Raw genomic sequence first — 25,419 nt, 5'->3', positions numbered from 1 at the left:
TGAAGTCCGAAGCCCAGGTGTCGGCACACCAAGCAGCAGCTCTGTCCAGCGAATGGCCTCTCTGCCTCCCGGCTGTGCCGAGGGACTGAGTCTGGCACTGACTTGGGAATCTGCAAAAACTTAGAGCTACAAAGTGAACAGCTCACAAGGTCATCCTGAAGCCACCAGGACTTCACAGATCCCCGGTCCCTGTCAACCCCTGTCCCCAACACGCTGTGTCCATTGTGTCCGTTCACCTTCATGGTGATTCTTCAGAGAAGTCTTCAGCTGGGCGAGGTGGCACACACCTGTGACCCCAGCGCTCCGGAGGCTGGGGCAGAAGGATCGAAGTTCAAGGCCAGCCTCAGCAACTCAGTGAGGCCCTGAGCAGCTCAGTGAGACGCTGTCTCCAAATAAAATGTAAAAGAGGGCTGGGGTGTGGTCAGGGGTCAAGTGTCCCTGGTTCAACCCCTGGCACCTGTGTGTATGTATATAGCACTGTCTCTAGAGGACACGTCCTGTTCTGAAAACAGCCGAGTAACTGAGTCTTTCTGTTTTTTCTCCACTGTCTGGTTCCTGAAGGAGGCCGTCAAGGTTTGGAATTTCTTGTCATCCTCTGTCCCCCTCTAGCCTGTCTCCCGGGAGAGGGACCTTCCGGCACGCCTGCCCGCCTGTCTTCCGTGTGGCTCTCACTCTTGCACCTGGGCCGGGCTCTCTGCTCCCCCTCGCCTCACCTGTTCTCCATTCCAGTGCCTCGCTGACCTGCCTGGCCCCCGGGCCGCCTGCTGCCCGCGCTTGCTGGTACTTACTGGTCTCTTCTGGCCCCGCAGCTGCTCTGCACAGTGTCCCGGGGCCAGTTCGTGGCTGGGCGCTCACTGCAGCCCGCCCACAGCCCACCACCCTCCAGGTCCACTGGCCTCCCCGCAGGACGTGGTCCCCACAGGGGAGCCGCCTGGGCCTGCACCCAGGCCCAGACACGGGGGCTTCTAAATCGGACATGTGGCCAGCTGCCCACCGTGAACTGGCCCCAGGGCGCCGGAGCGCACTGCCCACAGCCGCCCCGGGCCACCGCAATTGGCCTGCGCGGACTGCAGCTCCAGCCAGTTCCCTCCACAGGACCATCCCAGAGCCGAGTACGAGGCCAGGGTCTTGGAGAAGTCGCTGAGAAAAGAGTCCAAGAACAAGGAGGTACGTCACGCGCCACCTAGGAGACCTGGGCCAGCAGACACCACGTGCCACCTAGTGAAGACCTCCACCTAGTGTAGACCTGGGTCAGCAGACACCGCGTGCCACCTAGTGTAGACCTCCACCTAGTGTAGACCTGGTCCAGCAGACACCACGTGTCACCTAGTGTAGACCTCCACCTAGTGTAGACCTGGGCCAGCAGACACCGCGTGCCACCTAGTGAAGACCTCCACCTAGTGTAGACCTGGTCCAGCAGACACCGCGTGCCACCTAGTGTAGACCTCCACCTAGTGTAGACCTGGGCCAGCAGACACCCCGTGCCACCTAGTGTAGACCTGGGCCAGCAGACACCAGGTGTCACCTAGTGTAGACCTGGTCCAGCAGACACCAGGTGTCACCTAGTGTAGACCTGGGCCAGCAGACACCGCGTGCCACCTAGTGTAGACCTCCACCTAGTGTAGACCTGGTCCAGCAGACACCACGTGTCACCTAGTGTAGACCTCCACCTGGTGTAGACCTGGGCCAGCAGACACCAGGTGTCACCTAGTGTAGACCTGGGCCAGCAGACACCAGGTGTCACCTAGTGTAGACCTGGGCCAGCAGACACCGCGTGCCACCTAGTGTAGACCTCCACCTAGTGTAGACCTGGGCCAGCAGACACCACGTGTCACCTAGTGTAGACCTGGTCCAGCAGACACCACATGCCACCTAGTGTAGACCTGGGCCAGCAGACACCGCGTGCCACCTAGTGTAGACCTCCACCTAGTGTAGACCTGGGCCAGCAGACAGTGCATGCCACCTAGTGTAGACCTCCACCTAGTGTAGACCTGGTCCAGAAGACACCCCGTGCCACCTAGTGTAGACCTCCACCTAGTGTAGACCTGGTCCAGCAGACACCAGGTGTCACCTAGTGTAGACCTCCACCTAGTGTAGACCTGGGCCAGCAGACACCGCGTGCCACCTAGTGTAGACCTGGGCCAGCAGACACCGCGTGCCACCTAGTGTAGACCTGGGCCAGCAGACACCCCGTGTCACCTAGTGTAGACCTGGGCCAGCAGACACCCCGTGTCACCTAGTGTAGACCTGGGCCAGCAGACACCGCGTGCCACCTAGTGTAGACCTGGGCCAGCAGACACCGCGTGCCACCTAGTGTAGACCTGGGCCAGCAGACACCCCGTGCCACCTAGTGTAGACCTGGGCCAGCAGACACCCCGTGTCACCTAGTGTAGACCTGGGCCAGCAGACACTGCGTGCCACCTAGTGTAGACCTGGGCCAGCAGACACCCCGTGCCACCTAGTGTAGACCTGGGCCAGCAGACACCACGTGCCACCTAGTGTAGACCTCCACCTAGTGTAGACCTGGGCCAGCAGACACTGCATGCCACCTAGTGTAGACCTGGGCCAGCAGACACCACATGTCACCTAGTGTAGACCTGGGCCAGCAGACACCGCGTGTCACCTAGTGTAGACCTCCACCTAGTGTAGACCTGGTCCAGCAGACCACGTGTCACCTAGTGTAGACCTCCACCTAGTGTAGACCTGGGCCAGCAGACACCAGGTGTCACCTAGTGTAGACCTGGGCCAGCAGACACCAGGTGTCACCTAGTGTAGACCTGGGCCAGCAGACACCAGGTGTCACCTAGTGTAGACCTGGGCCAGCAGACGCCACATGCCACCTAGTGTAGACCTGGGCCAGCAGACACCACGTGCCACCTAGTGTAGACCTGGGCCAGCAGACACCCTGTGTCACCTAGTGTAGACCTGGGCCAGCAGACACCAGGTGCCACCTAGTGTAGACCTCCACCTAGTGTAGACCTGGGCCAGCAGACACCGCGTGCCACCTAGTGTAGACCTCCACCTAGTGTAGACCTGGGCCAGCAGACATCGCGTGTCACCTAGTGTAGACCTGGGCCAGCAGACACCACATGTCACCTAGTGTAGACCTGGGCCAGCAGACACCAGGTGTCACCTAGTGTAGACCTGGTCCAGCAGACACCGCGTGTCACCTAGTGTAGACCTGGGCCAGCAGACACCGCGTGTCACCTAGTGTAGACCTCCACCTAGTGTAGACCTGGTCCAGCAGACACCACGTGTCACCTAGTGTAGACCTCCACCTAGTGTAGACCTGGGCCAGCAGACACCACGTGTCACCTAGTGTAGACCTGGGCCAGCAGACACCGCGTGCCACCTAGTGTAGACCTGGGCCAGCAGATACCAGGTGTCACCTAGTGTAGACCTGGGCCAGCAGATACCACATGTCACCTAGTGTAGACCTGGGCCAGCAGACACCGCGTGCCACCTAGTGTAGACCTGGGCCAGCAGATACCCTGTGTCACCTAGTGTAGACCTGGGCCAGCAGACACCAGGTGCCACCTAGTGTAGACCTGGGCCAGCAGACACCCCGTGCCACCTAGTGTAGACCTCCACCTAGTGTAGACCTGGGTCAGCAGACACTGCATGCCACCTAGTGTAGACCTGGGCCAGCAGACACCGTGTGCCACCTAGTGTAGACCTGGGCCAGCAGACACCAGGTGCCACCTAGTGTAGACCTGGGCCAGCAGACACCGCGTGCCACCTAGTGTAGACCTGGGCCAGCAGATACCCTGTGTCACCTAGTGTAGACCTGGGCCAGCAGATACCCTGTGTCACCTAGTGTAGACCTGGGCCAGCAGACACCACGTGCCACCTAGTGTAGACCTGGGCCAGCAGACACCCTGTGTCACCTAGTGTAGACCTGGGCCAGCAGACACCACATGCCACCTAGTGTAGACCTCCACCTAGTGTAGACCTGGGCCAGCAGACACCACGTGCCACCTAGTGTAGACCTGGGCCAGCAGACACCACGTGCCACCTAGTGTAGACCTGGGCCAGCAGACACCGCGTGCCACCTAGTGTAGACCTGGGCCAGCAGACACCCCGTGCCACCTAGTGTAGACCTGGGCCAGCAGACACCACATGCCACCTAGTGTAGACCTGGGCCAGCAGACACTGCACGCCCACCTAGTGTAGACCTGGGCCAGCAGACGCCACATGCCACCTAGTGTAGACCTCCACCTAGTGTAGACCTGGGCCAGCAGACACCAGATGTCACCTAGTGTAGACCTGGGCCAGCAGACGCCACATGCCACCTAGTGTAGACCTGGGCCAGCAGACGCCACATGCCACCTAGTGTAGACCTGGGCCAGCAGACACCAAATGTCACCTAGTGTAGACCTGGGCCAGCAGATACCACATGTCACCTAGTGTAGACCTGGGCCAGCAGACACCGTGTGCCACCTAGTGTAGACCTGGGCCAGCAGACACTGCGTGCCACCTAGTGTAGACCTGGGCCAGCAGACACCGCGCGCCACCTAGTGTAGACCTGGGCCAGCAGACACCAAATGTCACCTAGTGTAGACCTGGGCCAGCAGACACCGCGCGCCACCTAGTGTAGACCTGGGCCAGCAGACACCAAATGTCACCTAGTGTAGACCTGGGCCAGCAGACACCGCGCGCCACCTAGTGTAGACCTGGGCCAGCAGACGCCACATGCCACCTAGTGTATGTAGACCTGGGCCAGCAGACATTGCGAGTCACCTAGTGTAGACCTGGGCCAGCAGATACCACATGTCACCTAGTGTAGACCTGGGTCAGCAGACACCACGTGCCACCTAGTGTAGACCTCCACCTAGTGTAGACCTGGGCCAGCAGACACCGCGTGTCACCTAGTGTAGACCTTTGTCAGCAGACGCCACATATCACCTAGTGTAGACCTGGGTCAGCAGACGCCACGTGTCACCTAGTGTAGACCTGGGTCAGCAGATGCCACGCCCACCTAGTGGAGACCTGGGGTCACAAATGCCATGTGTCCATCTAGTGTAGACCGGGGTCAGCAGGTGGCCAGTGACATCAGCAGTAGACCAGGGTCGGCCCAGGGGGTGAACGTTTCAGGCTCTGAGCTCTGCCACCCGGGTGGCAGCAGCCACTGACAAGGTGACACCCAGGCTGGCCGTGCTCCAGGAAAACGTCACTCAGAGCAGTCGGGGCCAGGCGTGGCGCGGGCTGGAGTCTGTCCGACCCTGCTGTGGGCCTGACCTGATGTGTCCTGGGGTCACCTCGATGTCAGCAGAAGCTCGGGGGGAGGTGCCGGTGGCTGTGAGGCTACCACCCGGAGTCACCGCCGCCAACCTGCCACCCCGTGCCGTGTGGCCAGGGAGGAGGAAGCTCTTCAGCCCGTGGCCCCATGCACGTGGCGGTCTCCGTTCCCACAGGCGTGGGCACGTGGCTCTGCGTGTACTGTGGCCACACCTCGTCTCATCGGCCACCCCGAGGGGCAGCCCAGGGCCCACTGGCGTCCAGCGGCGCAGCTGAGTCGATGACGGGTCCGCCCAGGGCCAGGGCACCAGGGAGGCCGCCTGTGGCGGGTGGAGAGGTCCGCGCCGGCTGTGCAGGGCCAGAGGCAGGCGGTGCTCTCCCAGCTTCAGAGATTCCTGTCACACGGCGCTTCCTGCCTCTGGGTCCCCTCAGGACAAACAGCTGCGTTTCCCTGTTCTTGTCACTTCATGGGCACCGAGCGGCTGGGCACCGAGCTGGGTCCTCCAGGGGCCACTCCGCGCAGCGCCCGGGTGCAGGCAGGAAGGAGCAGCCCTGGGGCCTGGGCAGGGCTCGAGGGCACAGATGAGCACACGGCAAGAGCGTCCCCTGAGGTGAGGGTCCGTCCCCCGGTGGCCAGTCGGGCTGCGTGTTCCTGTGCGCAGCCCGGGCGCTGGGGTCTCAGGCCTCCGTGGGGCCTTCAGGGGGACGCTGGCCGCAAGCCTGGCCAGGACGCCTGGGAGTCGGCCCGGAGCCTGGGCACCGCCCGCGGCTGTCTGGTGGCGCCCTGTAGAGGGAGCGCAGATGGCACCTGGTTCCCTCCTGAGGAAGAGGAGTGGCCCTGGCCGCTGGGCTCCAGGGCTCCAGCCAGCCTCAGCCGTGGGTCCGGCAGCCTGGGTGGAAGGCACCTCGGGGCCCACAGAGGTGAGGGCTCACCCTCCAGGCTCTGAGCCCCCCGCCGGTCCACGGAGCCCCCTCACTCCCTCTGCTCCGTGGCTCCCCACGCCGCCCTGGGGTGCTGGCTCTGATTGGGGAACATCGCCCCGTCATTGGCACGCCGCCCTGGGCTTCCGGGCGTGGCCTCCTTCACGACCCCGAGGCTCGCTGGGCACCACCCGGCCGCACACCGGGGTCCGGGGGATGGCAGTGCCCGGGCCCTGAGGGCTCCCGAGTCCCCGCGAGGCCTTGGCTCCACCCTGGCCTCCTGGAGGCCTTGCCCTTGAGCGGCCTGTGCCGTCTGTCCTTGCTTGAAACTCCCAGAGTCCAGCGGCCTCTCGGAGGGCCAGCTGCTGCCCGGGGCCGTGGGTCCCTGCCCGGCCGGGCCGCGTCCTGCCCTGCGGCACAGCCTCTCTTTTCCCCACCCGCCCTCAGAAGCACCGGCATGTTCCGGAGGAATCCACAAACAAATGGAAGCAGAGGGTCAGGACGGCCCTGGCCGGGGTGAAACTGGTACCTTCCTTTTGGGGCCACCCGAGTCTTGGCGTCTGCCAGCAACCCTCCGTGTCTCTGTCCCCTGCCACGGCTGTGTCCACGTCTGCTGCCTCCCCCGCTCCCCGCTGCGTCACTGCATGGCTGTGGGGGTCTCCATGTGTGGTCACTCGGGCGTCCACTGGCCAGGGCTGCCGAGTGCCCAGGATCCTTTCCCTCACTCGCATGTGGCCACTCCTTCCAGGAATGGCCCTTCCGCTGTGTCCATGCCAGTGTCCAGTGGCCTGTGTGTCTTCCTGTTCAAAACCCCCCTCTGACACAGTGTGTGCCAGTGACCGGCTCCTCCCTGGTTCCGTCCAGCCCATGCCGACCTGGCCCTGTGGCCTCTCGGTCTGTGCTGCTGGGCATTGCCACCAGGGCTGCCAGCAGCCTGCCTTGACTAGCTGCCCAGGGGACAGTTGACCATTGTGACCCAGAGTTCCTCAGATCCTGTAGCCCTTGAGGGGAGCCTCGCTGGGAAGGAGGGTACCCAAGTGCAGCTGACCCCAGGGTCTTCTGGGAGCGTTTGGAAGCCGTAGGTGGACGAGCACAGCTTCATGGGCACAGGCCCCACAGTGTCCCTGCACCCTGGACTGGCACTCGCCGGTCACCTCTACTGAGGTTCTGCTGAGTGTCCCCGTCATCCCGTCGTCCACGTGCACATGTCTGTCCAGCTGTGGTACCCGGCGGATGACCGGGTCATTTCCTGTTGCAGACAGACAAGGTGAAGCTCACCTGGAGAGACCGGTTCCCGGCCTACTTCACCAACCTGGTCTCCATCGTCTTCATGGTAAGTTCCGCAAGGCCACCCTGTCCTGGAGGAGGGAGCCACTCAGCAGGACGGCTGTGGTGTCCCAGGAGGTTCTGGGTGGAGGGGCTCAGCCTGGCCTTGAGGGTGACTGCTGGAACTGGGGTCAGCAGAGAAAGACGTGGTCCCTGACTTGGAGCCTGGCCGGCCGTCACCCCAGGGGGCCCAGGGCTCTGGAGAGAGGCGGCTCAGGCAGCCCCAGGCTCCTGGTGGAGGAGGAGCATGGTTAGCAGAGGGCCAGAGGAGACCCTGGGCTTTGCCATTGTTCCTCGGGGCCAGCAGGGTGCTGACGTCCCCGAGGCTCACCTGCCCTGCACCTGTTCCCTTCTGCTTACCACACGGCTGCTCCACCTCCAGCATCACCACCACTCTCCTAGCCGGAAGCAAGGGAAGGGCTGGGGGCAGGACAGAAGGTGGCAGCAGAGATGTCCCTCTTTGAAGGGCTTCCCCAGAGGGCCCTCGGTGACCTCTGCCTGTCCTCTCAGGCAGAGCCCTTTCTTGTGGCCAGTCTGCAGAGAGGCTGAGCCAGGAGCACATGGCGGTCTCAGGAAGGGTGGGAAGCCGGAGCCAGGGCCCAGGAATGTGGGGCAGGGAACGAGCCAGCTCCCCCGCCCGGCCCCCAGCGTCCTGGCTCGCCCTGCCACCAGTGAGTCACCCTCCGGCGTCTTCGAGGACACAGCTTGGTCCCTGGCTCTGTCCATCTGGGGACCCATGTGGTCCTGAAGATGGTGGCGAGGACCCTGGATCCTAGAGGCGTGGCCATCCTGGGGCTCCCTGCTGAGTCATGCAGGCCCACGGGCACCTCTGCACACGGGCACCGGGCTGCCGGCCAGGCCAGGGAGGGGCCCCGAGGGGTCCTCCAGGAAGCCTGGTTCCTGCTGCCCGGCATCGGAACCCAGGCTCCCAGCAGGGCTGTCCCCTGTCGGCACAGGCTGCAGGGCGGGCGTGGCCACCATTTAGTCACCAGCAGACGTCTGCAGAAGCAAGTCAAGGCCAAACTTTAAAACAAGCTTCCCTAGAAACTTCCGGAAGCCATCGCCTCCCCCAGGAACAGGTGTCTCCGACCCTGAACGACCCTGGGAGACTGGCCAGTCAGGCCTCCCCAGCACATCCTGGGAGCCACGCGTGACCACGCAGGCACAGGGTCTTCCACATCCGGCACGTGGTGCAGGGGCCTCATCCGGCAGCTGGACCACAAGTGGCCAGCAGGGCTGGCCCTGCGGTGCAGTCCTGGGGCTCGGTGTGGGGCGTCCACAGCGCCACGCAGGGCGGAGCTAGCGTGGGCCCGGGGGAGTGGGGCCTGAGGAAAAGGAACCCAGATGGCCGGTGGTGGACGGGACAGACGACCAGGGCAGCCGCTCCGCCCGTCTCCCCAGCAGCCAGCAGCCTGCATCTTCTGGAATGTTCTGGCCACAGTGGGCCTGGCGAGCGTTGGCTCGCTCCCACGGAGAACCCAGAGGTGGTCATGGCTGCTGGGAAGGTTGGGGGTCAGCCAGGCCCACCACCGCCTCCTGGGTGCAGTGGCCCCGTGGTGACACCCTGGCCCTGCAGGGACCGTCAGTGCCCAGGTCCCAGGGAGAAGCCCCCCCACAGGGAGCCCACCAGACAGCCACTGGGCTGTGGCCACCCAGCACTGTGCTGCACTGGGGACAGGGGGAGACGAAGGCACAGTGCTGGACTCTCGGGTTGTGGCAGAGTAGCCGGTGGTCAGGACCACGGGAGCCCCCGTGGCCTCAGCCCAGTGCGTCCCCGTCCCCTCTGCAGATCGCGGTGACGTTCGCCATCGTCCTGGGCGTCATCATCTACAGAATCTCCACGGCTGCGGCCCTGGCCATGAACTCCTCCCCCTCCGTGCGCTCCAACATCCGGGTCACCGTCACGGCCACTGCGGTCATCATCAACCTGGTGGTCATCATCCTGCTGGACGAGGTCTATGGCTGCATAGCCAGGTGGCTGACCACCATCGGTGAGGCCCACACCCGGCTTGTGCCTGCAGCGTGGCCCGGGCCAACCCCTGGGCCTCTGCTCCGCCCCGTGCCCGGCCACCGGTCTGGAGCAGGGCTGAGCGCTGGCCCGGTGGTGCCTGCGGCCAGGTCAGCACGGCACTGTCCGTCTCTCCCAGAGGTCCCCAAGACGGAGAAGAGCTTCGAGGAGAGGCTGACCTTCAAGGCTTTCCTGCTCAAGTTCGTCAACTCCTACACACCCATCTTCTACGTGGCCTTCTTCAAGGGCCGGTAGGGACCTCCGCCTGCGCGTGGGAGGCCACTGGGGCCAGCACATCGGGCAGTGTGGCCCCCGTGGCCACGCATCCAGGAAAGGGCCACCTCGAGCTGGGCAGCAGAGCAGCAGGGACCCAGGCAGGGAGGTCCTCCAGCAGTGGGGACCCAGGCAGCGGGGACCCAGGCAGCGGGGACCCCAGGCAGCGGGACCCCAGGCAGCAGGGACCCAGGCAGCGGGGACCCTGGCAGCAGGCCCTGGCAGCGCGGTCACCCCTGGGGCCCTCCCCAGCAGGAGGCCCCGCTCTCAGAGCTCCCTGTTGCCCCAGGTTCGTGGGACGCCCGGGCGACTACGTGTACATCTTCCGCTCCTTCCGAATGGAAGAGGTGAGTGGGACTGTCCCAGCACCCTCGCGGTGCCACCCCTGTGTGGGCTGGGGGACCAGGTGACGCGGGTCTGTCCAGCTGTGGGGACGGTCCCTTTCCACCTGGCTGGTGGCTTTGATCTTGAGTAGTGTGTTGGCACCGAGTGACCCTAAAAGGAGAAACAGCGCTAAAGAGCGCCAACCCCGTGGGGGTTCCCGTTGGCCGCGGGCTCTTTGGCTCTTTGGTGAAGCTCTGGACGTTTCTGTCTCTGGCTAAAATGAGGAGAAACAGGCCTTGGCTCGTGTTCCCACCTTTACCCCAGACGCAGTGCCGGCCACCAGCTCTGGCGCCAGCCACCGCTGAGTCATGGCCTATGGACTTGCTCCACTGTGTCCCCGGCCAGTGGCTCCGTCGGGCCAAGCCGGGCTGTCAGGGGTCAGATCTCAGGGTAACTGGCCCACATTCCCAGCTACAGAAGAACGCAGCTCGGCGAGAAAACAAGGGAGCGGGGCTTCCCAATAGAGACGCTGGGAAGCAGGGTGTGAGTGGGTGGACGTCAGGTGCAGGCTGATCTGGCTGTCTGGGTGCAGCCTGGAGGTCCTGCAGCCCAGGTGCAAGCCTGGGCACCCAGGGGCGGCCTAGCAGTCATGGGTATTTGCAAACAGTCTGTACGAGCCGCGCACCTTGGGCATGGCGTTTTCTCTGTGTCCGTGGTACTTTATCAAGGGCCACGTGAGAGAAGTGGGGAGATGTGTTCCTACCGGAGAACCAAGTTTTGCAGGATGTGCTTCACAGAATTCAAGGTCATCCAGGACACGGCTTTTGCTAATTAGATAAAATTTTTGCCCCAGGAGCCTGCGGAGGCATGGCCGCTGAGGGGAGTGGCACTGGGCCTCAGCAGGTGACTAGCCGCCTTACCGGGTGGCTTTCCAGCCACCTGGGCCCAGCCTGTGCTGCTGCATGGCCTGTGGAGAGCTTGTGTTGGGGACTGGGCAGTGGCCCTGGGGGACGGAGGACCCTGGGTCCCAGCCCCCCGGGCCTTGGCAACATGAGCCCCTGTCCAGCTTTCTCCCAGCCCCACGGCCTGCCTAGAGGGCAGCAGAGTGCCCCAGACGGGGCGGCCTGAGACACCGAGCTGTGCTGCCCGCTGTTCTGGAGGCCAAAGTCCCCGAGCAAGGCGTGGGCAGGCCGCGCTCCCTCTGAAGCGCGGGGAGGACCTGCTGTCCTCCCTCCGGCGCCTGGGCTGCAGGAAGCCTGGGTGGTCTCTACGCCACGCCCCAGGGTGCGCCTCCCTCCCCTGGTTCTCCTCCCGGGGGACACCAGTCGCAGGATGGGGCCCAGCCCGCCCCAGGACGGCCTTGTCTTCGTCTGACCCTTTTCCACTGGGGGACCTGCTCAGTCTTGCGGCACCGAGAGGCGCACGTGCCCCTGTGGAGGGCTCGGGTCCACCGTGGTGCGGAGCGCCTCCTTCCCTGCGGGGCGGCCTGCTGCATCTGGGGCTGACCTGGCCTGTCCTGCAGTGTGCCCCCGGAGGCTGCCTCATGGAGCTGTGTATCCAGCTCAGCATCATCATGCTGGGGAAGCAGCTCATCCAGAACAACCTCTTCGAGATCGGCATCCCGTGAGTCCCCGGGGCAGAGCCGCAAGGGCTCTCGTGGTGCCCAGACTGGGGCCGGGACAGGGGCACCAGAGCAGGAGGGTGGCCAGGGAGAGGGAGGAGGACAGGTGACCCTGCAGACTGTCCCCCAAACCTCAGTGCGGGCTCCCCAGGTGCCCCAGGACTTCCCAGAGGCAGCCAGCCCTCTGGAGGGGGACCTTGGGCTTCTCTCCCCCACCAGTGTCCACGTGGGCACCGCCAAACTCTGCCATGCTCATGTCCCTGCCACCTGCTGGGCCCTCCCCTGGCCTTCGGTGGCCCTTGGCTCTCCTGCCCCTCGGCTCCCCATGAGGCCACCCAGCCGTGTGCCCCAGGGGTGGGTGCAGGGCAGCGCCGGCAGTGCCACCATCACCCTCTCCCATAAGTGAGGTCCAGGCTTAGAGCAGAGAGCGGGCCGGAGCCCGGGGCCAGAGCCCGCCCACCGCCCACCGCCCCGTCTCCCCAGGAAGATGAAGAAGTTCATCCGCTACCTGAAGCTGAGGCGGCAGAGCACGGCGGCCCCCGAGGAGCTGGTGAAGAGGCGGCAGCGCTACGAGGTGGACTACAACCTGGAGCCCTTCGCGGGCCTCACCCCCGAGTACATGGAGATGAGTGAGTGGGGGCTGGGGTGGCCCCGCCGTCCCCTCCCTGCACCTCGTCCTCTAGCAGGGGCCCCGCCTTCTGAAGGCCGGGCCAGGCGGCTGCAGTGCCCAGGCGAGGTCCCATGGGCACAGCCTCACGCAGAGGCCGGGCGGCGGTTCCTTCTCCCCGCCAGGCAGACACCCGGGCGGAGCCCACTCAGCCCCGTCACGTCCCTGGCAGGATGAGAGAGGTGGCAGTTCACTCTCTGGAGGCTCAAAGGAGAGATGGGAAGAGGCCAGATGTGGCCTGCGTGGCCCCTGGAGCCTCCTGGCCCCACGTCCTCCCTTCACTCTGGCCACACTGGCCTCCTTGTTCCCCAGACACCTAGCCAAGCCTGCCACGGGGCCCTGGCACCCGCTGTACCCTGGCTGGAGTGCCTCAGCCTGATGTCCTGGCCCTTCCTCGGAGACTGTGTCCAGAATGTTCCCCAAAGGGATCTTCCCTGACCATGGTTAAAGGGGGCAGCACCCACCCACCAGCACAGGCAGGACCCCCCACACCTTTGCAGATCCCCAGCAGATGACTGAATCCCTCCTCCCTCCTGCTCTGTCTGCCTCCCGTGGGACGGAAGCCCCCTGAGGGCAGGACCTTCTCTTTACTGCTCACCACTCCTGGCCCGGCCTTGGGACAGGCTCCAGTATACAGCAGGGGCTCAATGCACGGTTTCTGAATGAACCGATGAGTACAGGCAGTCAGGAAGACTCACCTAGGGAGTCCCGGAGGGCAGTGCCTGAGGCCGGAGGTGGCCGGTTCCCAGGCCGTGGGTGCTGGCCATGGGGCTGTCCAGGACCCCGCAGTGTACACAGTGCCCAGGGAGCGTGGCAGAGTGGGGACGAGCCCCAGGTGCACGGGGACTGTCCCACGGCCTCAGCTGGGAGGCTGCAGGGAACCTGGGCTGTTCCTCCACCCCAGTGCCTCCTCCGTGCTCCTCCTGCTGGCTACGAGGCTCCCCAGGCCGCCAGCTGCCCCGCGGCTGCACAGAAGGCGCCTGGCCCCGACTCCGGAGGCGGGTCTGGGGGCTGCTGCGAGGCCCTCTCCCTTCTGCTGGAGGGAGATAAGCCGCCTGGCTGCTCCTTTCCCAGCGGCTGGGCCCGCGTGGGCCTCTGTGGGCCTTGGCCAGCAGATCTGGGCGCAAGGCCACCCTGCCTACAGGGTCAGGCCTGGGCTTCTGCGGGGACCTGGGCCACCAGAGTTCGAGAAGCGCAGCCTGGGACAGGCCGAGATCGGGGCATGTTGCCTTTCCCTGGCGGCTGGGGGCCTGGGCACCAGGGTGGCCGCCCACACCCAACCAGACCACTGCTGTGCCCCTTGGTTCTCCGCATCCCATCAGCCACCACCTGGTCCTCGAGGGGAGACTAGGCTGGGCCCCGGGGCAGGCAGAGGCCTCACCGCCCCTTCACCCTTCCTCTTCCCATTAATGCCCAGGAGGCCGTGTTGTCAGGAGTGACCACAGCCCCCGGCCCACGTGCAAGGCCCGCGTGCAAGGCCCAGGTTACGCGGTTATCTGGTGCCCATCACCTCCTGGGCAGGGGCGTCCCACGCAGCCCACCCCTCAGCGTGAGCTGAGGTCACCAGGACTGCCCAGGGACCGGGCTCCCAGGTATCCCCTGCCCCGCCCACCCAGTGCTCACAATGCCCGCACTCGGCCGGCCGGGCACACGGTGACACCTGCGGGCTTCCTTGTTTACCGCCTGGCACAGAGAGCCTTAGGCCAGGTCCTGCCGGGCAGTGCCTGACCTCTCCCTACTGGGTCCCCTGCAGCAGCCCTCCCCGGCCTTCCCGGGAGCTCAGCCCCCGGCTCCTATACCAAGGCCACGGGAGCCCAGAGCCAGCGCCCAGCGGGCGACCAGCACCGAGGCCGGGAGGCGGAGGCGGAGGCTGGCAGGGAGAAGGGGGCCACCCTGCGCCTGAGGCCCGGGCAGGGGTCACTTGGGCTCTGAGGACAGCGGTGGGGGCAGCCTCCCGACGCAGGGAACCACTGCTGGCGTCCTCCCCAGCTCAGGCACAGTGGACCTGCGGGGCTTTGTCCCGCGAGTGACCAGTGCCCACCTCCTGGGCTAGCCCTGGGCCACACTTCCATCATCCAGTGTCCAGCATGGAGGTTAGAGCAGCACGTGGACCTCAGTCCCCTCTGGTCTGGGGGTCCCTGGGGTCATGTGGTTCTGTCACAAGACCCCTCCAGGCAGCTGCAGTGGCCGGGGCAGGAGGTTCCTGGGAGTAATGGACTGGCACAGTGGGTCCGGCCACCCTGCTCCGCGTGCTGATGGCCCTGGCCCTCTCCAGTCATCCAGTTCGGCTTTGTCACCCTGTTTGTGGCATCCTTCCCGCTGGCCCCACTGTTTGCCCTGCTGAACAACATCATTGAGATCCGGCTGGACGCCAAGAAGTTCATCACCGAGCTCCGGAGACCAGTGGCCGTCAGAGCCAAGGACATAGGTGAGTGGCTGCAGGACGGGCGGGGGTCCTGGGCAGGGTGGTGGCCCTCAGAGCCAAGGACATAGGTGAGCGGCTGCGGAACGGGCCAGGGTCCTGGGCAGGGCGGTGGCCTGGGAGCTGGAGGCTCCTCACAGCTCCATCCTCCACTGTCACCTAAGATGCTTGGCCTCCGGGGCACTGTCACCCACCTGGGAACCACGCCCGTCCCTGCGTGACCCTCCACACAGGTCAAGGTCAAGTTTGCGGCTGGGGAGGCCCGTGTCAGGTCCCCACAAAGAATGGCCACGGGGGCCGGGTCAGGGGTGGTGAGTGCCCATCCTCAGAGAGACGGGATGTCAGAGGGGGCAGGGACGGGTCAGGGGAGCCAGTCCGCGGGCTGCAGACCCGGCCCCAGCCGCACCGCCACTCACCAGCACCTGACCCTGCGGTGAGACGGGTCCTCCCCTGGGCACACAGGTGCCCAAACCGTCTCTCCTTTGACAAACTCACGGAGAAGAGCGTCGCTAAGTCCTGAGACAAGCAGGGTGGAGTTCCTGGGGGACGTTATTTCTAATGTTGCCAAAATAAAGCGGGCACAGCGGTGACAGCCTGTGGGTGGGCGCCTGTCACCCAACACACCCTTGTGGAACCGCGGAGGGGCCCTCCAGCCCTGGACGTCAGGCTCCTTCTCCATGGAGGACCCTCAGGTGGCGCTCTGCTCGGGGTCCTGTCCTGCAGTGGGTGGACAGCCCCTTGGTCCACACTTGGCCTCTGGTGACGTGGCCACCCCCTGGGGTGGCCAACTCCCAGCAGTGGTGACCTGATCCGTGGGTCCCCGCCTCCTGACTCCAGGATAACATGGTCACTGCATCTCAGAAGGAACCGGCCACATGTTCAGTTCCCACACCCTCAGCTCGGCCATTGCTCCCGGGTCACCTGCAGCCCCCGTTAGTGCTGTGGGGTCTGTGCGAGACTTGGACCCCTGTAGGACAGGAGATCAGCCAGGGGCACCCCTCGGAGCCCGGACACTGCGGCGTCCTCGTGCCACCTCGTCCGGATGGCGGGGACTCGGCAGACCGCCCCTCATGCTGACCGCCCGAGACTGTGTCTACCTCAAGCCCCAGCGCCCCTGATTCTGTTCCCCGTCAAAGGCCAGAAAGCGAACGTCCTAAACTTTGTGGTCCAAAAAGGCGACAGCCGCCTCAAGTCTTGGAGGCTCTGTTCCCCACGACGTCCCTTCCCGGGGCCCATGGGAAATGGCTGGACTTGGCCACAGGTGGCGCCCGTCAGGAGCGCGGTAGGCTTGTCCCCGGGGGTCCTCCCCGGGAACCTCGGGAGGAAGCCTGAGCACATCCTGCCTGTCCCCACCCGGGGACACGAGACCCAGAGGGTGACAGAGCTTCGCCAGAGAACTGGAGCCACAGCTGGCCTTGGGACCGACCGTCACACCAGAGGCCCAGAGAGGAGCCCTGGGTGCACCCTGGCCGTCCTGGGGACTCTGCAGCTCTGTCCCCGCGAGGAACGCCCTTCTCGGCCACACTCCTCCCAGCGGCGCCCTCCCGCTGCCCAGGGCCCTGGCTGACCCTCGGCGGGCGTGTCTGCTTTGGCATCCCTGGCTTCCAGAGGCTCAGGCTGTCCCCAGACGGTGGCCCTTGAACACGTGGAAACCCAGAGGGTGAAAGAGCACCTGAGACGCCGGCGCCTGCAGCCCCCGGGGTGGGGACATGGGCGCCCAGGGCAGTCGGCTCCTGGTCGCCCCGCGCTCACGGTCCCGGGGGCTCACAGGTGTGCTCTGGCCCTTCGCGGCTCCGCTGGGCTCCGTCGCTGCCACCTGCTGCTCAACAGGTTTTGTTTTCCTCCTGTGATCCGTGCAGGGCCAGCATCCCTGGGGACAGAGGGCCCAGTGGCCCCTGTGACCTGTCCCCCATGCTGCCTGGCTGCCTGGGGGATGCTGTGTCCCAGAGCGGCTTCGTCGCCGGCCTCTGCCGTGGCGAGGGCACAGTGGGTCCTGCGGGGAGCCCACCTGCGGGGGAGTTGGCTGCAGCTCGGCTCCCCGCCGTCCTCAGGGCGCCTGGCACGGGGACAGGGCAGGGCGGTTCCCAGGCACTTCTGTGTCAGGTTCTGGGAAAGGGGGCCTGGAGTCCCCTGGGATGGTTAAAAAAGCCCTTGAAATGGCAGGCAACACGAGGCCGCTCCCCTCGAGGGTCTCCATGAGGGGGGCCCGGGAGGTCTCCCAAAGAAGGCCCCTTCACGGGGACCTCCGAGCCGGGAGTCACCTGCAGCCGGTGTCAGAATGACAGGGGTCAAAGTGCAGCTCCTCCCCCAGGAGAGGCTGGCGGGGTCCCGGCCCACGGTGTGGGGTCCACCCAGGGCAGCCCCTGGCCAGGGCTGCAGACCTGCAGGGCCTGCCTCCACGAGACGCGGGCTCCTCGCTGGCCCGGCCCACCCCGGCCCTCCTGCCCACCGCTTCCTGTTGCCATGTATTTGGGCCTGTTGGGTGACCACCCGGGCTGACCCTCACTTGCCCAGGGACACCCTGAGCTCCGGCGCCACCTCCCAGGGAGCCGAGCCCAGGGTATCACCCCCAGCACCCACCTGAGGTCTCAACAAGGCCCCGGACTCGGAGCCCAGAGGCCTGTGTTCTTCCTGGACCCAGAGCCACAATCCCGTTTATGTCTCTTGAAACTTGGGAGCCCTGAGTGTTGTGTCCCCAGCCTGAGGGGATCTGGTTGGAGTGAACGCTCTTAAAGGGCTGAAGGGGTGCGGGGGTTCCCCAGGTGCAGAGAACAGAGCCGCGGCGCTCATCCCGGCCTGCAGAGGGCGCCACCCTGGGCCACAAGCTGTGGTCATGGGGACACTGGTGCCCGCCACCTGGACCAGGGCTGAGGATCTCTCAGAAGCAGCAAGTCTGCATTTTTAAGCCATGGGGGAGGCTAACGGAGTGGGCATGCAGCTGGACGGTCCCACCAGCCCCTGCTTGGTGGCCCGCTCTGCGCTCTCTGTTGGAAAGGGCTTTCTACGCTCAGGCCACTCAGCAAACGCTGACCTGATGGCGCTGACCTGTGGACTGGACGCAGAGTGAAGTCCAGGAGACGCGGGGCGCACTGTCCACAGCCTACCTGGGCCCCTAAGCGGGCAGGTGCTGCTGTGTTCCCGCCCGTGACCAAGCGTGGTGACATCATGAGGAGGGCCCAGCCCCCATGCCGTCGGGCTCACTGCCCCGTGGCCTCCTGCAGGGTGGGTAGCCTAGTGCCACCCACAGGGCCCATGGCTGCTCCACCTGTGCCACCAGGAAGCTAAACCCAGGGCCGCCCGCCCGCCGTGGGAAGCAGACGGAGCCTTGGCAGGCGTCCCGTCTCCTGTGGGCTGTGGCCCGGCCTGAGGACTGGAGGTGGCGGCAGGGAGTGGGACACTCTGTGCCCAGATTGCTGGCCACGTGTGGGCCTGGAGCGCCCCTGCCCATCACAGAGAGGATTGGGATGGCCCAGCCACTGGCCAGGCTGGGAGGGAGCCATCTCGGCCCCTCACACGGTGACCTGAGCCCATGGGACACTGAGAACCTTGACGCTGAACTGTCTCTGCACACCGCCAGGGTGCACCCCCAAAACAGGAGCTGGGGCTGCCGAGCACGTGGCCCCCTGCAGCCTACGCCTGTCAAAGCCGCCTGCCACGTTCTTGTCACTGGACAGTAATTGCCGGCATGGCCCGCCCAGCCTGTCCAAGAAGGCCTGCTCAGGGGTGTCCAGCGCTGGCCCGGGACATGGACCTGGCCTGCTGGGGTGGAGTCGGCAGGGCACCCTGGGCGGAGGCGCAGTGCCAGGCCCTGAGCGGGGGCCCTTCCTGGCTCACGGGCCTCATCTCCATGGGAGGCAGAGAGCAGGGTGTCCCCCGCCGTGTTCTGTGGTCCATCTGGGACTTGGGGTGACAGAAGCAAGATGGTGTCCAGACGGGGACAGCTCATGCTGCAATGCTGCAGGGCCCTTGGCTATGATCCTCACCCCAAAGCCACCTTAGGCCTGTCCCTGACACCTGCACTGCCCGGGAGCCACAGATCCTGGCCTTGTTGGGTCCTGGCCTCTGGGTTGGCTGGGTGTGGCCCGGGCCCCGAGGGGCCCTGTGACAAGCACGTCTCTCAGAGGCCTCAGTGGCTCAGGGACAGTGGATGGCACCGGCACAGCGTGGCTGGCCGTCACTGGGCTCCTCGGCCTCCCAGACGGTGCCATTGCCACACGCGTCCCTCTGGGTGCCTTGGGGAGCCGGCGCCTGCGTGGCCGCCGGGGCGCTGCCTGCGGGGAGGGGTCTTGAGAGCTGGTTCCTCTTCCCCAGGCATCTGGTACAACATCCTCAGAGGCGTCGGGAAGCTGGCCGTCATCATCAACGTAAGTGACGCTGGGGACCTTGCACACCCAAGTCCTGCCCAGCCGCGGCAGGCCGTGCCCCCCGAGGCTGAGCTGGGCCCCCACCCCCGGCTGCAGCCCTCGGCTCCTGGCACAGGGTAGCTTCTAGGGAGATGTCCCTTGATCTGGGCCTGGGGACTCTGTTTCCTGCAAACTTGCAGGGAGGTCCCCCCCGGCCCACCCTGCCCACCCTGCGCCCCGCACAGACCCGCCCCAGGGTCCTGGGAACAAAGGAACAAGAGGCAGCAGGGAGGGTCAGTGACAGAGACCCAGGACGGAGAGCCAGCAACCTCGCCGCTGCTTTGGGGGGCTGATCACACACATGCGCACGTGCGCACGCGTGCACGCTCACGCACACTATCATGCACGCACACAGTCACACATGTGCACACTCAGTCGCACACGCACATGTGTACACACCTGCGCACACACACGCTCAGGCCTGCTCTTCAAAGGAGGCGGGGGGCGGCTGAGACTGGGGAGGGGAGAAGCCCCTGGGCACCTCCCAGCTGTGGACGAGGGTGCCCCTGGGCCTCCTCCCGGCATGGTGGACCCTCCCTTCCTGGCACACGGCGTGCCCTCCTGGCTTCTCCCGCAGAGCCGGCCTGTGGGTCCCCGCAGTCCTCCCCTTGGCCTCCTGTGGAGGTCGGCCGGACCCTGCCTGTGGACTCCCCTGCCCCAGGTCTAGCTCTGTCCCGCTGGCCAGCACCTGTCCCAGAACCCGAGACTGAATCCCAGGCACATGACCCAGGCAGCCGCTGAGTGTCCACAGCAGAGGCGCCCAGGGCCCCCGTCCTGCACCCTGCAGCCAGTCTGCCCAGCAGCTGACACCTTGTGGGGGCGGGTGCTCCAGGAGCAGGGCCTGGGCCTCCATCCCCACCGGGCGGAGGCACTCTAGCCCCAGAGCCCGGCCTCCCTCCTGCCAGCCGGCTGCTCCCCAGAGGGCGGCTTCGAAGCCTTTGTTGAGGGGAGGTGAGCACAGGGCACACCTGTGGCTCTCTGTCCCACTTGGCGAGTGAGCGCAGGGCCCGAGCCTAGGGCTCACCTCGATGGGGCTGGGACCCTGAGGTGCAGCCCGTGTGCTGGAGGGGGTGCTGTGAGCAGGTGAGGACACTGGACAAGTGTTAGCGTCTACCACTCAGTGGGCTACTAGAACTTTCCAGACCTCTGTTCTCTTTCCCCTGCCGACCCACCAGTGCCCACACAGCCCCTGGAGGTGGGGACTGTTAGGGCCCATCTTAGAGGAAATACAGAGAGGGCAAGTGACTTCCCCAGAGCTACACAGCCTGTCAGAGGCTGCTGGGCTTCGGGTCCTGCTCTTAGATTACCGCGAGAGCAGGCCGTGATGGACTGAGCTGGGCAGAGTGGCACCCGGGAGGCGGGGGGCATGCTCAGGGGGTGTCCTCTTTAATAGGAACACAAGAGAGGCACGGAAAGGTTGGGGGATTTGCCACACAGTGGAAGGCAGGCAGCGTGCCCTTCCCTGTGCCCTCCTGCTGCGCCCAGGAGGCTGGCGGGGAGCCGACAGGGCACGCCGACCCTCCTGGGGCCCTGCTCACCCGCTGTTCCCGGGCCAGGCCTTCGTGATCTCCTTCACGTCCGACTTCATCCCGCGCCTGGTGTACCTCTACATGTACAGCCAGAACGGGACCATGCACGGCTTCGTCAACCACACGCTCTCCTTCTTCAACGTCAGCGACTTCCAGAACGGCACAGCCCCCAACGACCCCCTGGACCTGGGCTACGAGGTGCAGATATGCAGGTACCACTCCCAGCGGCTCTCTTTGAAGAGCCAGTTCAGTGGGTTTCTGGGAAACCCAGGTTTGAGCCAGGACTCTTTCAGAAGCAAGTCACAGAACCACTCAAACTTGTTTAAAAAAAACATGCCTGGGGGACATTGGAAGAGGGCAATACACTGGTTAGCTATAATTAAGAGGTCCGTGATAGCTTCAGGTGTGGCTGGATCCAGGAGCTACAGTCTGCCGTTAGGCCCCACACTGGCACAGCCTGCTGGATTTGCTTCCTCTGTGTCAGCGTCAGTTTCTGGCAGGCAGACACCCTCCACCAGCAGCTTCTGCCTTACATCCGTCTGCTCGCAGTCCCCACGGGGAGCCCTTCTCTGTTCCAATAGAAAGCCCTGGTGTGAGTCTTGCAGCCTGTCTTGGGCCACATGCCTGTCCCTGAATAATAGCCCCGGCCAGGGCTCCAGGACTCTCGCTGGCCAGGCCTGCAGAGGGGTCGCAGTCAGGAAACGGGGATCCTAAGGAAACCTGGGGCGCTGTGGCTTGAACAAGGCCCCCGAGGAGGGGCACGGCAAAGCAGGGGCGTCCGGACACCAGGCTGCCGCTCCTGGCCTCCAGGTCAGGTGCTCAGGGAGAGCAGGGGGAGCAGCTCGGGGATGACTGAGGCAGAGCCCAGATGCCCTGCACCAGTGCTGGGGACCTCAGTGCCCGGGGGGGGGGCGGGGGACAGAGGGTCCCAGGGGTAGCTTGGCCCCCCTCCACGTGCCCCTGTCCAGGCAGGGCCCCCGCACTCGGGACCCCCGAGCCGGGTCTGCCAACCAGGGGACCATTTCCAGTTTCAAACACCCGCCCGCGCAGCTGCTTCTGGTGACAGGGGCGGGTAACGCCCCACGGGCTCTGCAGCCACACTGTGCCTGTGGACAGCCTTTCCCAGGATCCTGGGCGGGCTGGGAGCAGGTGCCCAGCACCACGAGGGTGGGAGCCCAAGCCGCGGGGCAGGGGAAAGATCAGATCCCGGGCTCAGCTTCCACAAAACGTCACGCCGTCAGAAAGCTGAGAGCTTTCAAGGGAGCCGTCTTTAGGCAGGCCTGTCTGTAGGCGTCCAGGGGACCTTAGTCACAGGAAAGTCCCAGGATGACTGGCTCCAGCTCGCCACCTGCTGGCCTCCTCCAGAACTGCACCGGGGAGCTGGCAGCCAAGGAGGGCTCTGGGGACCCTGGCACCTGGGTGCAGGAGCTGATTGCAAAGGCTGGCCTCCTGGAGACTGCCAGGGCCACCCTGTCACACGGCACAGCTCCTCTTGTGTCCCCGTTGAGATCCCGTGCCAGCCGACGCTCAACTCAAGTAGAAGCCCACTCTAGGCCCGAGGCCTGGTTCACCCATTTCCGTAAGATCAGGCGGCGAGGCGGGCAGCAAGCCAAGGAGGCCGATTTAAAAGGCCACCAAGCGAGGCTTTTTTAGACTCACTGGATCAGACCACAGAGTGGACAGGAGAGGGTCTGAGATTTTATGGGGCTCACGGCAGGAAGGCGGGGGGCTTGGGAAAGGAAAGAGGATTTTTAGGGTCCCTTGTCCGGCTGGAGTTGGTCCGGGAGCTGCTGAACTCCAGGATTGGCGGGGGGTCCTGCTGATTGACAGGCGCTAGTCAGGAGATCTGGCTGATTGACAGGCGTTCCTGCCGGCGCCTGACTGATGTTTCTTTCCCTCGCGGGCTGCTTTGTTCTAAGTCACCGCCACCCACCTGACAACTTCTACAAACTGCTACGTGGATAAATGTTTGTGAGAAACTAGTAAGGGGGTGTCTAGCACCTGGAGTGCCGATTTCTTCCCGGCCAGCGGCCACGTAGATAGGGCAACAAGAAAATAGGGAGTTTATCCACGTGGAGTCTTGCGACAGTCCTAACCGTGGTGAGGATTTCTGGAGAAGCTTAGCTAAGGTGTCTTTTGGGGGGCCCTACAGACACAGGTCCCCACAGGCTCGGGGCATCTCCAGGTCTCTGTAGAAGAGTTGGGACAGTGGTAAGGCCTCGGGGGACCTGTGTGGGGGCCTGCTCTCCCTGTGGGACACCCAGGGGCACTGTCTTAACCCGACCAGGTGGAGGGGGACACGTGTGACTCAGAGCTGCTGAGGGATGTGTCCCCTGTTGGGGTGCTGGGTCGAACCCTCACTCCCTTGGCCTCAGAGGAGAAGTGGTTTCCAAACCGGGTTCCGTGGACACCTCCTGGAGTTTGGTGGAGGCCAAGGGTGGACTTGAGGGCAGGCCACCCCACTCCCCCGTGGGGCCCTGAGGTTTCAGGAGAGATCACTTTTTTAAAAAGGCTCTACTGTTCCCAAGTCTGGAAACTTCTGAAGCAGAGGGACACGGAGCTCACCTCTGGAGGCCACAGCAGGGCCCACAGGGGCACACCCTGCAGCAGGCACAGGCGCCCCACCTTCCCTCCCGAGCTGCCCGGAGCCCGCGCCACGCCTAAGAGCTGCCTCCCCCGACAGGTACAAGGACTACCGCGAGCCCCCGTGGTCGGAGCACAAGTACGACGTCTCCAAGGACTTCTGGGCCGTCCTGGCAGCCCGGCTGGCCTTCGTCATCGTCTTCCAGGTGTGTGGCCCTGTCCCCTGGAGGGTTGGAGAGGGCCCGGTGCCCACGGTCAATGCTGGGCTCTGGGACGCCCGAGAGGGACGCCCGGCCAGCCTCGGCACTCGCAGCCCCCCTGAGGGAACCGGGAGGGACGTGCGCCTGCAGGGCTCTGGGCCCCTCTGGGAGGGTGGGTGGTCCTGAGAGCCTGCAGGAAGGGGAGGCCGCACCCGTCCTGCCTTGGTCTCACAGTTCAGCACAGTGGCCAGGAGACCAAGGGCTCTCATGACCCTACCCCCAGCAGTAAAGGGACCTGGCCCCTCCAGCCAGTCTCTGGGGAGGGGGACAGAGATGACCCCTGAGGCCAGAGGGCTGTGGAGCAGGCCCCAGACCGGGAGCAGCCAGAGGACTGGCAGCTAAGGTGGCACGGACGCCCCGAGACACGTGGGCACCTCCGAGACTCTAGCCACCTGCGTCCTGGTGGGAGGATGGTCCGGCCAGGAAGGTGGTGGCCCAGAGCCCAGAAACAGGAAGCTCCAGACCTGGGTTCTGCCAGCCCTGACCTCCACCTGCCCCAGGGTGGGCAGTCCCTGCCCTCCACCTGCCCCAGGGTGGGCAGTCCCTGCCCTCCACCTGCCCCAGGGTGGGCACTCCCTGCCCTCCACCTGCCCCAGGGTGGGCAGTCCCTGCCCTCCACCTGCCCCAGGGTGGGCAGTCCCTGCCCTCCACCTGCCCCAGGGTGGGCAGTCCCTGCCCTCCACCTGCCCCAGGGTGGGCACTCCCTGCCCTCCACCTGCCCCAGGGTGGGCACTCCCTGCCCTCCACCTGCCCCAGGGTGGGCAGTCCCTGCCCTCCACCTGCCCCAGGGTGGGCACTCCCTGCCCTCCACCTGCCCCAGGGTGGGCACTCCCTGCCCTCCACCTGCCCCAGGGTGGGCACTCCCTGCCCTCCACCTGCCCCAGGGTGGGCACTCCCTGCCCTCCACCTGCCCCAGGGTGGGCAGTCCCTGCCCTCCACCTGCCCCAGGGTGGGCGGTCCCTGCCCTCCACCTGCCCCAGGGTGGGCGGTCCCTGCCCTCCACCTGCCCCAGGGTGGGCGGTCCCTGCCCTCCACCTGCCCCAGGGTGGGCGGTCCCTGCCCTCCACCTGCCCCAGGGTGGGCGGTCCCTGCCCTCCACCTGCCCCAGGGTGGGCACTCCCTGCCCTCCACCTGCCCCAGGGTGGGCGGTCCCTGCCCTCCACCTGCCCCAGGGTGGGCGGTCCCTGCCCTCCACCTGCCCCAGGGTGGGCGGTCCCTGCCCTCCACCTGCCCCAGGGTGGGCGGTCCCTGCCCTCCACCTGCCCCAGGGTGGGCGGTCCCTGCCCTCCACCTGCCCCAGGGTGGGCACTCCCTGCCCTCCACCTGCCCCAGGGTGGGCGGTCCCTGCACTCCGAGCTCAGAGCCCGTCCGCCAGAGCCCGGGGCCAGGGTTTCTGTCTGTGGGAGGCCCCTCAGGGAAGGGGCTGAGCAGGAGGCCTTCTGGCCACAGTGGAGGCTGCAGCAGCAGAAGGGGGGCAGCTGTGGGCCACCGGCCTTGTCCCAACAGGGGCCACTTTCTCAGCTGGAGGGATACTCAACCAACAACAGGATTTCTGGTTTTTCACAAAAACCAACTTAACCCACATCCTAGCCTCCAAAACGTCCCATCCCAGGCAGCCAATGTCAGCCATGGTGACAGTGCAGGGCCGGGGTGCAGCAGACCGGCTGGTGCTCCGGAGCCCCTTCCCTAAGGCCCCAACACTCACAGTTACATTTGGTGGCACGAGAGCCATTTTTGCTTTGCTTGTGAAGCCTTCCAGCCGAGGCACCAGAGTTATTCAGGGAAGTTTTCAATCCATATTCACTCAAGAAAGTCCACCCAAGCAGGGCACAGTGGGGCGCAGA

The 25,419-nt window shown here is 65.2% G+C and overlaps 1 protein-coding gene across 1 annotated transcript in view; it reads left to right on the top strand.

Moving 5' to 3' along the window:
- The window catches only part of Ano1 (anoctamin 1), a 33,923-nt gene that overhangs the window by 5,207 nt on the left and 3,297 nt on the right, over positions 1-25,419 (top strand). Inside the window, exons 4-16 of the mRNA XM_078044859.1 lie at positions 562-573; positions 1,096-1,167; positions 6,607-6,684; positions 7,418-7,492; positions 9,275-9,476; positions 9,633-9,744; positions 10,056-10,113; positions 11,613-11,713; positions 12,195-12,340; positions 14,654-14,806; positions 19,112-19,164; positions 20,760-20,944; positions 23,416-23,521. Coding sequence (XP_077900985.1) covers positions 562-573; positions 1,096-1,167; positions 6,607-6,684; positions 7,418-7,492; positions 9,275-9,476; positions 9,633-9,744; positions 10,056-10,113; positions 11,613-11,713; positions 12,195-12,340; positions 14,654-14,806; positions 19,112-19,164; positions 20,760-20,944; positions 23,416-23,521 — 1,353 coding nt within the window. The remainder of the gene's footprint in view (positions 1-561; positions 574-1,095; positions 1,168-6,606; positions 6,685-7,417; positions 7,493-9,274; positions 9,477-9,632; positions 9,745-10,055; positions 10,114-11,612; positions 11,714-12,194; positions 12,341-14,653; positions 14,807-19,111; positions 19,165-20,759; positions 20,945-23,415; positions 23,522-25,419) is intronic.

The sequence above is a fragment of the Ictidomys tridecemlineatus genome, chromosome 4 (assembly GCF_052094955.1).
Source record: "Ictidomys tridecemlineatus isolate mIctTri1 chromosome 4, mIctTri1.hap1, whole genome shotgun sequence".
Classification (NCBI taxonomy): domain Eukaryota; kingdom Metazoa; phylum Chordata; class Mammalia; order Rodentia; family Sciuridae; genus Ictidomys; species Ictidomys tridecemlineatus.
Note: the sequence above shows the minus strand (reverse complement) of the source record. Positions and strands in the feature narration are given on the sequence as shown.